The 15,738-nt window shown below is 36.1% G+C and overlaps 1 protein-coding gene across 1 annotated transcript in view; it reads left to right on the top strand.

Moving 5' to 3' along the window:
• tei (teiresias) overlaps positions 1 to 15,738 on the top strand; it is a 1,182,397-nt gene that overhangs the window by 778,147 nt on the left and 388,512 nt on the right. Inside the window, exon 6 of the mRNA XM_069822616.1 lies at positions 4,187 to 4,489. Within this exon, the coding sequence (XP_069678717.1) occupies positions 4,187 to 4,489 (303 nt within the window). The remainder of the gene's footprint in view (positions 1 to 4,186; positions 4,490 to 15,738) is intronic.

Raw genomic sequence — 15,738 nt, 5'->3', positions numbered from 1 at the left:
TTATCGTTAGAATCGTTTATTTTTAAAACCCCACAAGTGACAAAAACAAAACTTTCGGGAAATCAATAAAAATGTTTCGTTTAATTAATTTTATTTTAATTGTCAAGATGTATTTAACAAGTGATTGCTAAATGTTAGGTTTATTCACTATTAGTTGCTTTTTAAAATTATATATAAAGTCCCCCAAAAATTAGGTTAGAATGTTATGAGTTTTTTCAACAAACAAACTGAAAGTAAGCAAAGCATTGCTATTTTTCTAAGTATTAGATGAAAGTAAGTATCAACAATGTTATAATCTATGTGAAAACTACAGTATAAGATCACAATTTTTTTTTCTGCTGCAACAGGCATTTTTCTTACCAGGACTTAAAAGGGATGAAGTAATTGATGTTTAGATTGTCAAAAACAACAAGTGTTAGTTTATTACTCCGTGTATAAAAGTTTTATACATTACGTACTTTACATGTAAATTTCACGTAAAATACGTACAGGTAATTTGCTCGCCCAACCCTGATTGCCACTCCAGAAATACCACGCGCATGTAAGATCTTCTCACACCGTTAGGTCTGTTACGCCTGGCTAATCCAAAGAACTGAATTGTGTATTATGTGTATAGGATCCCAGTCAAAGGCTACAGACCAACTACTTGTACTAGCGGCATCTACCAACTATTGATCCCTGCTGTCGATCTCCATATGCTAAAACTTGAGAACTTTATCCCAGTTCAACTTCTTCGTCATCACAATGACAAGAGAGCTCAAAAAATGCTGCACTATTTCTTAATCAAGACTCCGATAACGGACCATGTCTAAACCTCAATTTTCCATCTTTCTGTATAAGTAATTGATTCCATATAAAATACGGCACAGGAGGTGACAAGTTCTCAAGTGTTAGCATATCGAGAAACCTGCATTTTAGAGCTTCTTGTTGCTGTGAAAAATCAAATCATCGTTGAAATTACTCCAAATTCTATTAATGATGTTTTATATATGTAGGCTATATTATAAGTTTCAGATTAGAGTGCGTTAATTGGATTTTACACAGCAACATGAAGCCTTAAAATTCGGATTTCTCAAAGCTTTAAGTTATGAGTTGCTTCCCTTTTGAATTAGCCCGTCGATTTGCTGTTCGGTATTGGACATTACGTAATATCATACAACTGTTTAAAATAACTTAGAAGGTCCCGTTAAGTAACTTTCATGTGAATTCCTCGGTTTCGATGACCCTGCGACATAACCACTCGGACGGACAGTATATGCTTCAGCAGACTCCATTAATCAGGAAGAAGGACTGATTAAGGATTAGAAACAATGAGATAATCACAGATACAGTAATGGGACTTGTTAATTATGAGCAGGGCTGGCGGTTTCGGAACGCAAAAAAAAAAAAAAAGTTACGTTCACATAGGGTTGTGACTACTAGTCTACGTCATGCAGCGGAAACAGTATGCCCCAACGAATAAATATTAAGTAAAATATTGTGAAGGACCTGGACAGTAAGCAATTCAGTGCAAACCTTGTCGTTCAGTTACAAGAGGACGAAAACGCAAATAGACCCATTGTAATACTAATATAATATAATAAGAAAAATGTTGCATTAATGTGGGGGGAGGAAGGATCCTACAGACATGCATTGCACGTTACAAATAAAACCGGACAGCAAATTGATTTTTTCTAGAGAATTGTGTAAAACTCAAGAAAACCGAAGAAAAAGGGGGGAAATGAGAAGGATAGAGTAATAAGAAAATGTAGATAGATAGATGGATTTATTGAGTAATATTATACATACAAATTTTATATTATCATAATTTTGTCTAATCCAATGCACGGGTCTTCTGACCATTCGTGCTTTGTACCCGAAACAAGTTCTCCTTTGTAGGTTCCCCCCCCCCCACCTATGATTACATCCAACTACTCTCTACAAGAACACACATATTAAAACGGAAATGGCACAATAAAATACATTATATAATATATCTTAACCTAAAAGACCTAAAAGTGTACAGTTGGGTGGATACTATTATCCCTTCCTCAGTTCGCGTCGCAGACTTCAACAGCTGCAGCTCTACTCTTTCTCGCCTTCAAGAGGAACAATCCAGTCTTTTGTTCCCATTCTCTATTCTCCATGAGGTCAAGACATGCAAGCGAACTCCTACTCTGACTTAGCATCGAGGGTGGTAAATATTTTCTCCGTACAAGTTCCAATTCAACACACAGTAATCAAATATGCATATAGGAATCCTTTTCTTTGCAAAGGGTACAAAGACGCTCCCCTTCTTCGTTGACAATTTTATTACCCTTCCATGCCCCCAATCTTAGCCACGCTAAACCTGCTCTACTGTCCTTGTTACAAGAATTTATGTATTCACACCTCTCCCAGTTAAGCATGATCTCTGATTGTAGATGTAGTGAGGATTTTTCCTAACATTGGAGCTCGATCTCTTGCCTCTCGATATCAATTAAACGCCTCTTCACATTACGTCATACATTCCTCCTGTTATTCTCTCCTTTCTGCCACACCCATCCCATTCCTATAAGCTAAGTATGGAGTATGGATGTAATTTGTAAGAACGTCTAAAAAACAGGTATATCTGTAATGAATCTAATAGTGACACCGGATACAAAATTGTGAGGTCCACTTTACATAGATGTAATTGATATGAAATCTCTCATACATACCGTATGTATGTATGTATGTATGTATGTATGTATGTATGTAACCAAGGGTAAATGGGGTCAAAAAGTAACATCCTTAATTTTATTGTTAATTTCATAATACATCACACTCATAACATATCATTAGTTACAGACACATGTAAGTACTACTTCCCCAAAAATGTTTTTTTTTTTTTTTTTTTTACTCTAAACTAACTGTCTGTACATGAACTGAAATATTTCACTGCAGTGACCCTTTCTACCCTTCTGTATAAGGATAAATGGGGGTCAGTGTTTAGGACAAATCGGGTCACAATTTTTCCTCTATATACCTGCACGGAACGTTAAAATCAATGTTGAATTGATTTAAGTTAACACTTTACACATTTCACAAACAAACACTGTTTTCTTTTCTGCACCAACGAACTGTGTTGCAGTGTAGTCCAAAACCACATGCCTAAGTTACATGCTTACAGTTTCAAAATTCAAAGTTCATTTTCTTGTTCTGGAGTAAACGTAGTTTGATGGCCTTTACTTTTGAAGTGGTTGACGTCGTTGCAGACATGAATGAGAAACTCCTAATAACTCAGCAGCATGACGTTGGCTTCTTCCCTCGCGAAATGCTTTAATAGCCTTCTGCATGTCGTTCTCAGTCCACGAATTTGTTTTCCTCTTACATATAACCATCTGTCACAAAGAATTGAAAATAAATACTTAGAGTGGACTGATTTGAAACATGTTGACCCTATTTGTCCGATATTACTGACCCTATTTAACCCAAATTTAGAACTTTTTTGCGCTAGAGGTTGGTAGTACTGAATACTGCTTCGACGAAGGCGTTAATAGCCATAATCTCTTCTAAAAAGCTTAAACTTAATATTGAAAGTTAATCGCACAAATTCTCTGCAATAGTTGTTGTAAAATAATAAAGGAACCGTAAAGCATTATTTAAAATGTATAAAATACTCTTAACTCACCTTTATATTCTCTATTATTTTATTGTCAACACAAAGAATACACACACCAGCTAGCATCAATGGCACTCAACGTGTACAGGAAGTTCTCTTCCAGACCAGTATATGGTAGCACTTGCTTGAACTGGTTTACGCTTGAATATGGAGACAGGGTTTTGAAATTGACACGATTCTGACTCGATTTAGACTGAGTTACCCTATGTATGTATGTATGTATGTATGTATGTATGTATGTATGTATGTATGTGTGTGTGTGTGTTATGTTATGGTTTATTTAACGACGCTCGCAACTGCAGAGGTTATATCAGCGTCGCCGGATGTGCCGGAATTTTGTCCCGCAGGAGTTCTTTTACATGCCAGTAAATCTACTGACATGAGCCTGTCGCATTTAAGCACACTTAAATGCCATCGACCTGGCCCGGGATCGAACCCGCAACCTTGGGCATAGAAGGCCAGCGCTATACCAACTTGCCAACCAGGTCGACTTGTATGTATGTATGTATGTATGTATGTATGTATGTATGTATGTATCATATATATCTTTATTCATTATTTCAGATGAAGAAGGACCGGAAGTGACACAAGACCCGGGCCCCGATGGGGACTCCACATCAGATGGGCGCCAGGTGGAGGTGGCCCTGGGGGGTGCTGTGCAACTGCAGTGCCCCGCGGCCACTGTGGGTGGCTGCTGGAGCCGCGTGGGGACAGGAGGGCGCCTGCAGCCCGTGGGGCCGGGCCCTGACTTGACGCTGGACAGAGTGTTGTACCAGGAGGCGGGCGAGTACCGCTGTGTGGTGGAGCGCGACCCCGCAGAGCTGGACCAGTGGCGCGCCGACCTCGACGTGCAGCTCATCGTCACCGGTGAGTTGGCAATCCTGATATCAATGCTCGCTGTTTCATGATGATTTTAACGGTTTCTATGAAACCCAAATTTAGAACAAATTAGTTTTGATTTTCTTGGAGGAGGAACTGAGTTTTAACATAAACCTTGGAGTGAATTAATCAGTAACTGATTTATAGGCTGCGTGACTGAATTACTTACATACATCGACTTTGGGTGGTGGATGCGTTCACCATCAGTTTGACAATATGTTTGACTTCATATTTACTTACCTACTTACCTAGTACTCATCTAAAGTTTGTGTGACTGCAACCTGTGTAAATTTTCGTGTGCTTTACTTTGTTTATAGTATGATTTTTCTTCTTTATTTTTATTATTGCATTTGTATTTCTGGTGATGTGGAAGTGAAGGCCTGATGGCCTTAACTACACCAGAATAAATAAATAAATAAATTTTTCTTTATTCGGTTAGGCCTGAAGGCTAACACTGCATCCGGAGGTTCATTGTGCTTTATTACTCCTTCATGGAAATGGTTCTTGGAGCCCGAAGTTACTTACCGGCCGTTTATATGTCTTACTGACTGACTTATATATTGACTTTTTTTCCTTGTACTGAGGTGGAGATCCGAAGGCTTACACTGCAGCCTGAGAGTTATACTATGGATGAATATATAATAGGATGCGAAACTTACTGAGTTTCCCGTAACACTTGCCAGAGGCACTAATGTAGAAACTGATCTTGCTGCCATCTGTTGGACGGTGGAGAACTTATTACATCTAGCTGCGGACCATGTAGCGAAAACAAAAACTAATTACTCCATGCATTTAGCAGCGCACCTGGTGACGAAAATGATAAACTATGCAGAAAGTATTCCCTCCCTGATCCTCATCCTCAAACTAACCCAATTTAAAATAAAACATTTACATCTTTATTTCTCACACCATCTTCCACTGAAAATTTTTACCGGAGCCAACAGGAAGATAAAAGAGACTATCTATTTTAAACCACCCAATTAAAATATAACCAAACGGAGACAGGAAATAAAGCAAAAGGTTAAATAATTGGGATTGTATTCTTTGGGTATTTAGTGTACAGCGCAATAGAAAAGTCTGCAAAATTTACTTAGTTCAATTTATTATATTACTATTACTTTACAATACATTCAACAACACTATTTTTACAACGTCCATAAACATCACTGTTTAACATACACTGCGTATACACATACTTAGTATCACTTTATGTCCACTCATTAGCAAGTTTCTGGCTGAATCTTGTCTTCTCGAGCATCGTCTGTTCGTCTCAAACGAACGGATAAAGAGAACTCTAAGTAATCTACCCAACACGTAGTTCTAATGTTCACCACCTAAGACGTCGGGCGCTGATCACCTTATTTGAACCCTCTTCCGTCAGATGGTGCTGACCGCAGTTTCGCATCATATTATACCCATATATTGATCCATGCTTATACAATATACAGCAAATCAAACAACACTGAAATGTTATTTAATTCCGTTAGTACAGCATGTGTTCAAAATGTGTACCATCACGTGCACACATTGTTCATAACGTTTCTGAAGATTATTGAACGTGTTGAACAAAGGTTGCTGTAATGACACAAAAAATGACGTTATCTTCTCGCGTAATTCGGGAATATTTGTAGGTGGGTCAACTATCTTGAAGACTGTTTCTTTCAACATAACCTGTATGTAGCTATCTGGGGCCGTGAGATGCGGGGAGCAGGAAGGGTACGAGAGTGAAGTTCCACGAGAAATTAGGCGATCTCTAAAGTGTCGTTGCAGAAGGGCAAGGGACTCCGTCACGGTGTGAGCAGTAGCTCCATCTTGCTGCATACATTGTCGTTGGAGGGGTAAGTTTCTGTCGCGTAAAAACGGCGCAAATCCCGCACGAATGGGTAATAATGAGGTTTCTTTAGAGTATCTGGTTTACTGTTTTTGGATTCTGTGCAGCATCCTCGACGAAATAAGAGTCCAATATTCCATGACCGTACACGGCGCACCAAATCGTAACCCGCGCACTGTGCAGTGGTTTCTGCATAACGATATCAGGCCGTTCAGACCCTAACAAACAAGTTCCTTGTCGGTTGATGTTGCCATCAAGATGAATATGGCTTTCATCTGAAAACATATATTGCATATGGATCCTGATACTGTTTTTTAACCTCAATCAAATTTAGCCCATTCTAACGTTCTACTCCGTATGACCGAAAATAATGTTGCACGATAAACACCTTCTCCTCTGTTATGAAAACTACAATTTCAAAAATCAACACAACACTGCATGTGTCTTACGGAACTACCAATAGCGACACATTTTAATAGCCTATTATATTGATAGTGGAGCTGCAGAACCTCAGCACGGAAGTAGGACTACAACTAAACCCACAGAAAACAAAAGTTATGACTAACAACTCCAAAATACCAATCACATTAGGTAGCAGACAACTAGACTGCGTGACTCAATACATATACCTCGGCTAACTAATGTCCTTTCACAACAGACGACAGAACGAGATTCAGAGAAGAATCGGAAATGTCATTCTGACAGACAAGACTTACAATTTAAAATTACGAAGTGGAGTCATGATCAGCTTCATCCTTCCAGTTCTCCTATACGGAGCACAGACATGTTCTCTAACGGAAAGAGAGCGGGACATGCTGAGAAAGTGTCAACGAAAAATGGAGAGGAAGATACTGAACATCACATTCAGACACAGACTACGTAACGAAGACATAAGGAGCCAAACACACCTCAAAGACTCAGCTGAGACGGCCGACAAGCTGAAGAAGAAATGGGCAGGACACGTGATGCGACTCAACGAGAACCGGTGGACACACATCCTTACGACATGGGACCCAAGGATTGGCAAACCCAACGTTGGAAAACAGAAGACAAGATGGGCAGACGAACTGAATCAAGATTCGGCCATCTATGGTCAAGAACAGCGAAAGACCGACAACAATGGAAGCTCATCACAAAGTGACTTGCAACCCAAACAGTGAGTAGTGAACAGTGGACCCCTCAGCTATCACATTACAAAAGTGACCATCATTCCCGGAGTGGCTAACCGGGAACTGCTTGACAAGCCACCCTGCATAGTCAGAAGGCCCTTGCCTTCACGGGATTTCGTGGCTAATTCTAATTCTAATAATATTAAATTTATTAAATTATTACACCTTCAAACCACTCACGTAATTATTTTTCCTTTTCAGCTATGTTGATCTAATGTTATTTAAAGCTAGTACCGCGACAATATGACAGGGACAGGTCATCATCAAGTAACGAACTACCTGTGAAGTCCGTTAAATTTTGGCTTCAGGCTTCAGGTTCGAGCATGAAATTTCAGAATCGGGACCCACAGATTAAATACCCTCACGGAGGACCATTGCTTAAGATTTTTCCGCACTGAAAATTCTACAGCCCTTCGTCGGATTTGACTCCGCGAACTTCGGGTTGAGTAAAAAACGCTGTCATTGTTCCATCATAGTCAAGTTTGTTGCATGTCGAAATTTAAAATTAGCAGGGAAAGAAAGGGGAAAAGTACTCACATATACGCTAATTTCTTTTTACATAGCCTACCGTTCATTCGTGCTGGTATAGTGACAATATTTCCTTCGATTTCTCTACTGCTGTATTCTTCCTCACTATAATAATGAAAATTTATCATATTAAAAGCAGACAAAGGCGTAGCTCAGTATTAGAGCACTCTACAATAGATCGAGAGGTCTTCGGTTCAATCCGGCTTCCTCTAATGTTTTATAATTGCACTTAATTCTTAATTGTTTCATATAGCTATTAACTTAATAGTTGTTCAAATAATTAAGTTGTGTACGTTACGTTTGTTAAGAAACAACAGTCGAGTCGTATTGTAAAAATAGGTCTGTCATTGCTTAAACCGCTTTTTTGATCGGTTCCGATTGCTGACGTGTGACATCTGGTGAAATAGAATTGACGATTGGCGCGAACACTTGAAACTAGTATTAATATACATTGCAGACTAGGTACCGTTAAAAGTACTTTTCGCACGCTACCCTATAATGGCACATTTTTAACACGCTTGTCTAGTGTTAAAATATCTACTTTTAGGGATGGCTGTCTAAATTAGTACTTTTTAAAAGTTATTCGTGGGTTCAAACCCCACTGAAGTCGATGGATTTTTAAAGAGCGATAACAAATATTTAACATGCCTCTTTTTGGGAGGAAAGTAAAGCGGAGATTGATTTTATGCAAGTAAAAGGAGAAAGTGATAAAAGCTTCAGCCAAAAATTGTCGCTCATTTCTTATCCACGTTTAAATTGAATTCTGAAAAACCTCTGCCTTTGAAAGCATCGTTAAATAAAATTCTGCTTCTGCTACTACTACTACTGCTACGAAGTACTGCTGCTACTACTACTACTACTACTATTACTACTACTAATGATACTAGTCGACCTGGTTGGCGAGTTCGTATAGCGCTGGCCTTCTATGCCCAAGGTTGCGGGTTCGATCCCGGGCCAGATCGATGGCATTTAAGTGTGCTTAAATGCGACAGGCTCATGTCAGTAGATTTACTGGCATGTAAAAGAACTCCTGCGGGACAAAATTCCGGCACATCCGGCGACGCTGATATAACCTCTGTAGTTGTGAGCGTCGTTAAATAAAACATAGCATAACTAATGATACTATTACTCCTAGTGCTACTATTACTGCCACTACTACTGCTACTATTATTGCTTCTACTACTGCTACTACTACTGATACTATTACTACTATTGCTGCTATTAGTAATAATAATAATAATAATAATAATAATAATAATAATAATAATAATAATAATAATAATAATAATCTTTATTGTCATTGAATGAAAAACTTCACTACAGACATTGTCAAATGTTACAATCTTACTGCAATACATTTCATAGATATACAAAATAAAAATTTAATTATAAAAACAATGTAGATATTTATCAAATTACATAATATAAAATTAAAAGTACTATATTTACTAGATAAAAGACAGTATCAAGTACTAATTGTCATATGTTTAATAACTAATTAAGAATACTACAAACAGAGGCTAATAATAAACTTTAAAAATGCAACATAAGGTAGTGCAATTTGCTCTGTTCATTAATACATTGAAATTTAAATGTAAATTGATTTACCACTAGGTTTCATTTAAAATCTCATTAGTAAAAAAAATTAAGAAACAACAACCATAACATTTAAAACTTTTAAAACTGTATTGTTTAAAAATGTATGTCAATTTCAAAGAACTCATTTAATGAGTAAAGTGGGTTTTTAATTAACCAACTGTACAATTTTGTTTTATAAATTTGAACAGGAAGAAGTTGAATGTTTATAGGGAGCTTATTAAATAATTTGATTCCAATCAATTTATAGTATTTTTTTGTCACACTAAGTCTACAAAGTGGATAATCTAATAATTGCCTATTCCTCGTTGTATGATTGTGTACCTCACTTCTCATATTAAAATCTTGCAAATGTTCTTTCATAAACACTAGAACATCATATATGTACAGATTTATGACGGTCTGAATACCTGTCTGTATGAACAGAGGTCTACAGTGTGTTCTAATTTTTGAAGCTGTCAGTATTCTAATAACTTTCTTTTGAATTAATAAAATGTCTGTAATATCACTAGAATTTCCCCACAAAATAAGTCCATATCTGAATACACATTGAAAAAAGGCAAAGTATGCATTTCGAACATATTCAAAACTAATAATGTTTATCAATTTTTTTAACAAATAGGTTACAGAAGATAACTTAATGCATACATACCTAATATGTGATTTCCAAGATAGATGTCTATCTATGAGGAAACCTAACAGTTTAATATCCTCTTGGTTACCCTCACTAATATCTTTTTTAGTAAATGTCAGCATTTGTGTTTTTTCATCATTGATAAAAAAACCATTTTTATGAAACCAAACTTTACACTGATGCAATGTGCTTTCTGTTTGTTCTGTAAGACTATCAAGTGACCTATTAACATTTAGGAAAGTTGTATCATCTGCATACAAAATAACTTTAGAATTACAGTTTACAAATTGTCCAAAATCATTTAACATAACTATAAACAGTAAATGACCCAAAATGGAGCCCTGAGGAACCCCCGCTAAAACGTGTGTTGATTCAGATTGTACACCATTAACAGAAACAATTTGAAATCTTTCTTCAAGATACGATTTAAACAGTTTAATTTCTTTTCCATTCGCACCATAGTACTCAAGTTTTGCCAACAGGATCTTATGATTAACACAATCAAATGCCTTACTAAGGTCACAAAAAATTGCCTTTGTACTTTCACCATTTTCATATGCATAATATACAGTTCCAAAAGAGAATTTACTGCAGCCACTGTACTCTTTCCAGTACGGAAACCATACTGCTGATTTAAGATTAAGTTATTAGTTTCAAGATAACTATAGAATTGATCTTTTATCAAGATTTCAAAGATTTTACTAAATATTGGGACTAAGGAGATAGGAGGATAACTACTAGGCAATGTAATGTCACCCTTCTTGTATATTGGTATAACTTTTGCTATTTTTAACATATTTGGAAATACACCATGTAGTATACACAAATTAATACAGTAAGTCAATGGCATAACTATACTATTAGCGACTGATTTTACAAGGTTGGCTGATACCTCATAATAATCTTTACTCTTAGTATCATTTAACTTACAAATGGCTTTAAAGACCTGTTCACAAGATACCTCACTTAAGGTGAAATTGACATTAACTCGAAGGTTTGACTGATGAAGACTATTTAATACTTCTTCTAATGATGTAGGTATACTGGAGATGATTTTACCTATTGATTTTGTAAAATAATCATTTAAAACATTTGGATGCAGATCCCCACAACTCTTATTTTCGTTTTCACCTTTTTGAGCTATAGAATTTATTATTGACCAAGCTGCCATACATTTATTATCAGCTTTATTTATAAACATTTCATTAGCTTTTTGTTTCTCAGCCTGTATCTCTTTCCTATAGGAAACCTGATAATCTTTGACTAATTTGTTATCACACAAGTTTTTTTTACACATATCTTGTAGTAACATTAATTTATCTTTCATAGCATGTAATTTAGGGGAATACCAACTTTTACCTTTATAGCCTAATAAAGTGCACGATTTCATAGACCTCTTTGCGACAGGGAAACTTATGTCAAACTCCTGTAAAAAAGTTTTAAAAAATAATTCAAAATTTGTTTCCGCGGAATACTTATTTTTATCTAAGATGTTAGACCAATCTATACTTCTCAATGAATTTGAAAAATGTTGTTTACCCAGCTCTGTAAAACATCTACTTAATATCATACTATTTAGATTTACATTTGCGTTACACTTAACTACAAACTTTAGTACATCATGGTCAGTACTACTACTACTACTCTTACTGCTAGTACTATTACTACTGCTACTACTATTACTGTTACTACTATCGCTGCTACTACTGCTACTACTATTACTACTACTACTACTACTACTACTATTAGGTACTGCCACTACTATTATTACTACTACTAGTAGTAGTACTACTATTAGGTACTGCTATTACTATTGCTGCTGCTACTACTACTGATACTGTTACTCCTGCCATTATTACTGCTACTATTACTGCTTCAACAACTACTACTACTACTACTACTGCCAGTACTAGTGATACTATTACTGCTACTGCTACTGTTAGTACTACCACTACAGTTATTGCTACTACTACCACTGCAGCTACTACTACTACTACTGATACTATTACTCCTACTTCTACTATTACTGCCACCACTATTGCTATTACTACTGCTACTATTACTGCTTCTACTACTACTGATACTATTGCTGCTACTGCTACTATTAGTACTACTACTACTACTACTGTTACTGCTACTACTACTACTACTACTACTACTACTACTACTGCTGGTGCTACTACTACTATTACTGCTACTGTTACTGCTACTACCGCTGCTACTATTACTGTTACTACTACTGCTATTGCTGCTACTACTACTACTACTACTACTACTACTACTACTACTACTATTACTTCTAGGTACTGCTACTACTATTTTGCTAATACTGCTACTACTATTACTACTACTATTAGGTACTGCTACTACTATTACTACTACTACTACTACTGCTGTTGCTGTTGAAGAGTCTTGTGCGTCACGACTGATTGTAACATTCATATTCTCTACAATAGAATTGCCTTCCAGAATTTCATCACCCAGTGAAAGTCCCAGTTTGTATAGCACGATTATTAAGTGCAGATAAAATTAGTTGACAACTAGGCACTTCACCAGTGAGGCGTGCGTAGGCTTGACTTCATACTTCTGTCCACCTGCTCCATATAATCAAATGAACCGGTTGGAGAAGTACTTTGAAATTGCTTAATTAGTCGTTGCAGTTGATACAAACTGCACAATGAAGTATTCTGCGTGATTGATGCACTTTACACAGCAGCACAGAGTACTGTACTCTAGTCGGTTCAGTTATTCAAAATGAGATGATCACACAGTTCACTTGGCACCACGAGAACAATTACGTAGCCTACTTCGTGAATGTTACTGATGTAGAGGGATAGTTTTCTTATACCTTCCCTTTTAATTAAATTTGGTTCACATTTCTAGTCTGTGAAGAGGTTCTTGGCGTGCCATCTGACTACCATTCCGTGTACAGTCTTCTCATCTGAATTATTACTAATATTGTTAATACAGTATTCACGAATAAATTTACTCAACAAGCACGAAGACCATAACTAAGTTCATTTCGCACTGTGTGGGTACCAGACTTCGTGCTGTGTTGTTTACGTTGTGAAGACATTCACCCAGCTATTCGCGTGTTACAGACGTCTCCAAAAATATAACAATAGATACTTTTACAGATAAAATGTTTCAGAATCAAATATTACGCGTCGCCTTTTTACCTATAATCAGAGTTTAATCACAGTCTAGTATATACAATCACGAAGCTTGAGTTTTGAGGGTGCTAGGAACAATAGACTGTGCAGGTACTATTTCGCATTGTCTGTAATAAGGCGATAGTAGCGATCCTAGTGGTTAGCAACTATCTATGGATGCATATTTATTGCGTATTGAGCTTCGTGACTGTATATACTAAACTGTGGTTTAATCGCATTTATCGCATTTTGCTACTCGACTTATAAAAATGCAACAAACTTTGAATGTAAATGTGCAAAAATGCAACGACCACATTGGACTTCAAAAACGAAGATGGCAGTGGAGAAAATGAAATCAGAGATGTCTTTCAACTAATTTGAATTAAAATGAACTGCTAATGGTATGGGAAATATTCAAAAAGGTATTGAGCAATATATGTTCAGGAATTGGTTTGAAATAGTTATTGCAATTCATGTAAGTTAAATGAGCAATTTCTTGTAATTGATTTATATAATTCCATCGCATACTGCAAATTGTGAGCGAGGTTTCAGTTGCATGAATCTTGTAAAAACTGAAATTAGAAACTGCTTTTCAGTAAAAAGAGTTAGCACTCTGTTAACAATAAATCTTGAAGGACCTACTAATAAAGAATTTCAATGAATAATTTCGAGGGAAAAATTGTTCCGGGGCCGGGCATCGAACCCGGGACCTTTGGTTAAACATATCAACATTGGTACGTTTAACCAAACTTCCCGGGTTCGATACCCGGCCCCGGAACCATTTTTCCCTCTAAATTATTCAAATCAACTTTACAGGGAGTTATACCTGAAAGCTTGATTTGCATAATACACGTCACTGTTCGTTAACAGAAAACCACAATTCAAGTCACACAGAGTTAGTGTGCACTCATTGTTGGTTGTTTGACGGTTGTCAGCCCCTTTGAGGTCTGTGGATATAGAGGGATAAATTGGATCGGTGTCCAGTTGAGTTCCCGGGTAGCTCAGTTGGTAGAGCGTTTGTACGTTTAACTAAAGGTCCCGGGTTCGATGCCCGGTCCCGGAATAACTTTTCCCTAGAAATTATTCAAATCAACTTTACAGAGAGTTATACCTGAAAGCTTGATTTGCAAGAATTTCAATGTTTAGTGTGCCCATAAAATAACGTATTTTAATGTGAAGTAAATTCAGCAGTAATTGATTCTAATCATACCTAGGCCTATGTCTAATGATTTACTTACATACGTATATCTAGAATGTGATAAGATGAACTGAAAGTAATATAACTCCAAGAAACAAATTACATAACTTTTTTTTGTGCGTACTTTATTAATTTTATCTTTCTGCACAATTAATTATACTGTAATATTGCACAAATATAATTTTTCATTTCTGCATTTTTGCTACAATTATTTATTTTCTAGCTTTAACCCTGCCTATAATGTATATATTGTATATATAATTTATGAAGTCATGTAATTATGTATCTGTTTGTCTTTCTGCTTATATACCTACCTGTTTTCCTACTTTTCTTTCTTCCTACTGACATATCTGTTTATCTGTTTTCTTTTTACATACTATTTATTTGTTTATTTTTTATTTATTTTTTTTTATTTATTTATTTTTTATTTATTTATTTATTTATTTATTTATTTATTTGCTAATTTATTCCTTTAATCTGTTTATTTTATTTAATAATTTAATTTAGTTTTTTATTCTATTTATTCAATTTATCTATATATCTATATGTGTGTATTCATTTGCTTATTTTATTAGAAACAGATTAGTGGAGAGAAATCACTTCAAATTTTTACAATATGAAAAAAAAATCATCATAAACTCACTTCCAATGGTTCAGACTCCATACAAGTGGTATTTAATGTTCAGCAGTATTCTGAATAATTATGTTCACGTTCCTTTATCCAGCATTGTTTGTTCATAGTGTGAATAGACAGCCATTTTTGTAGACTGATAATTCCTAATTATTTAGAGTTGTTGTTCAGTCAACTGTCCGAGAACAGGTTTGAACCTGACAAGTGGCACCAATAATGCATTACTCATGAGGCAACTAGGCCAGGAAATAATGGGATAGGGGGTCAGTTTCTTTCCCCTCTCCATTGCATACATTGCTGACTAGCTTTATATTACACTGATCAGACTTCAGATGCATACAAACAATTGTTCTTTCTCTGACACATATCGTCAAGTGAAATATACTGCCTGAAAATAGATGTACATATCAGCCATAACCTCAATCAGAGGTAATGAATAATAATACGAAAGACTTCCTTATTTTGCGAAGGATGACGGAGCGGAGGCTGGATTTGTTG

Source organism: Periplaneta americana, chromosome 3 (assembly GCF_040183065.1).
Source record: "Periplaneta americana isolate PAMFEO1 chromosome 3, P.americana_PAMFEO1_priV1, whole genome shotgun sequence".
Taxonomy (NCBI): Eukaryota; Metazoa; Arthropoda; class Insecta; order Blattodea; family Blattidae; genus Periplaneta; species Periplaneta americana.
This window is presented reverse-complemented; position numbering and strand designations above follow the sequence as displayed.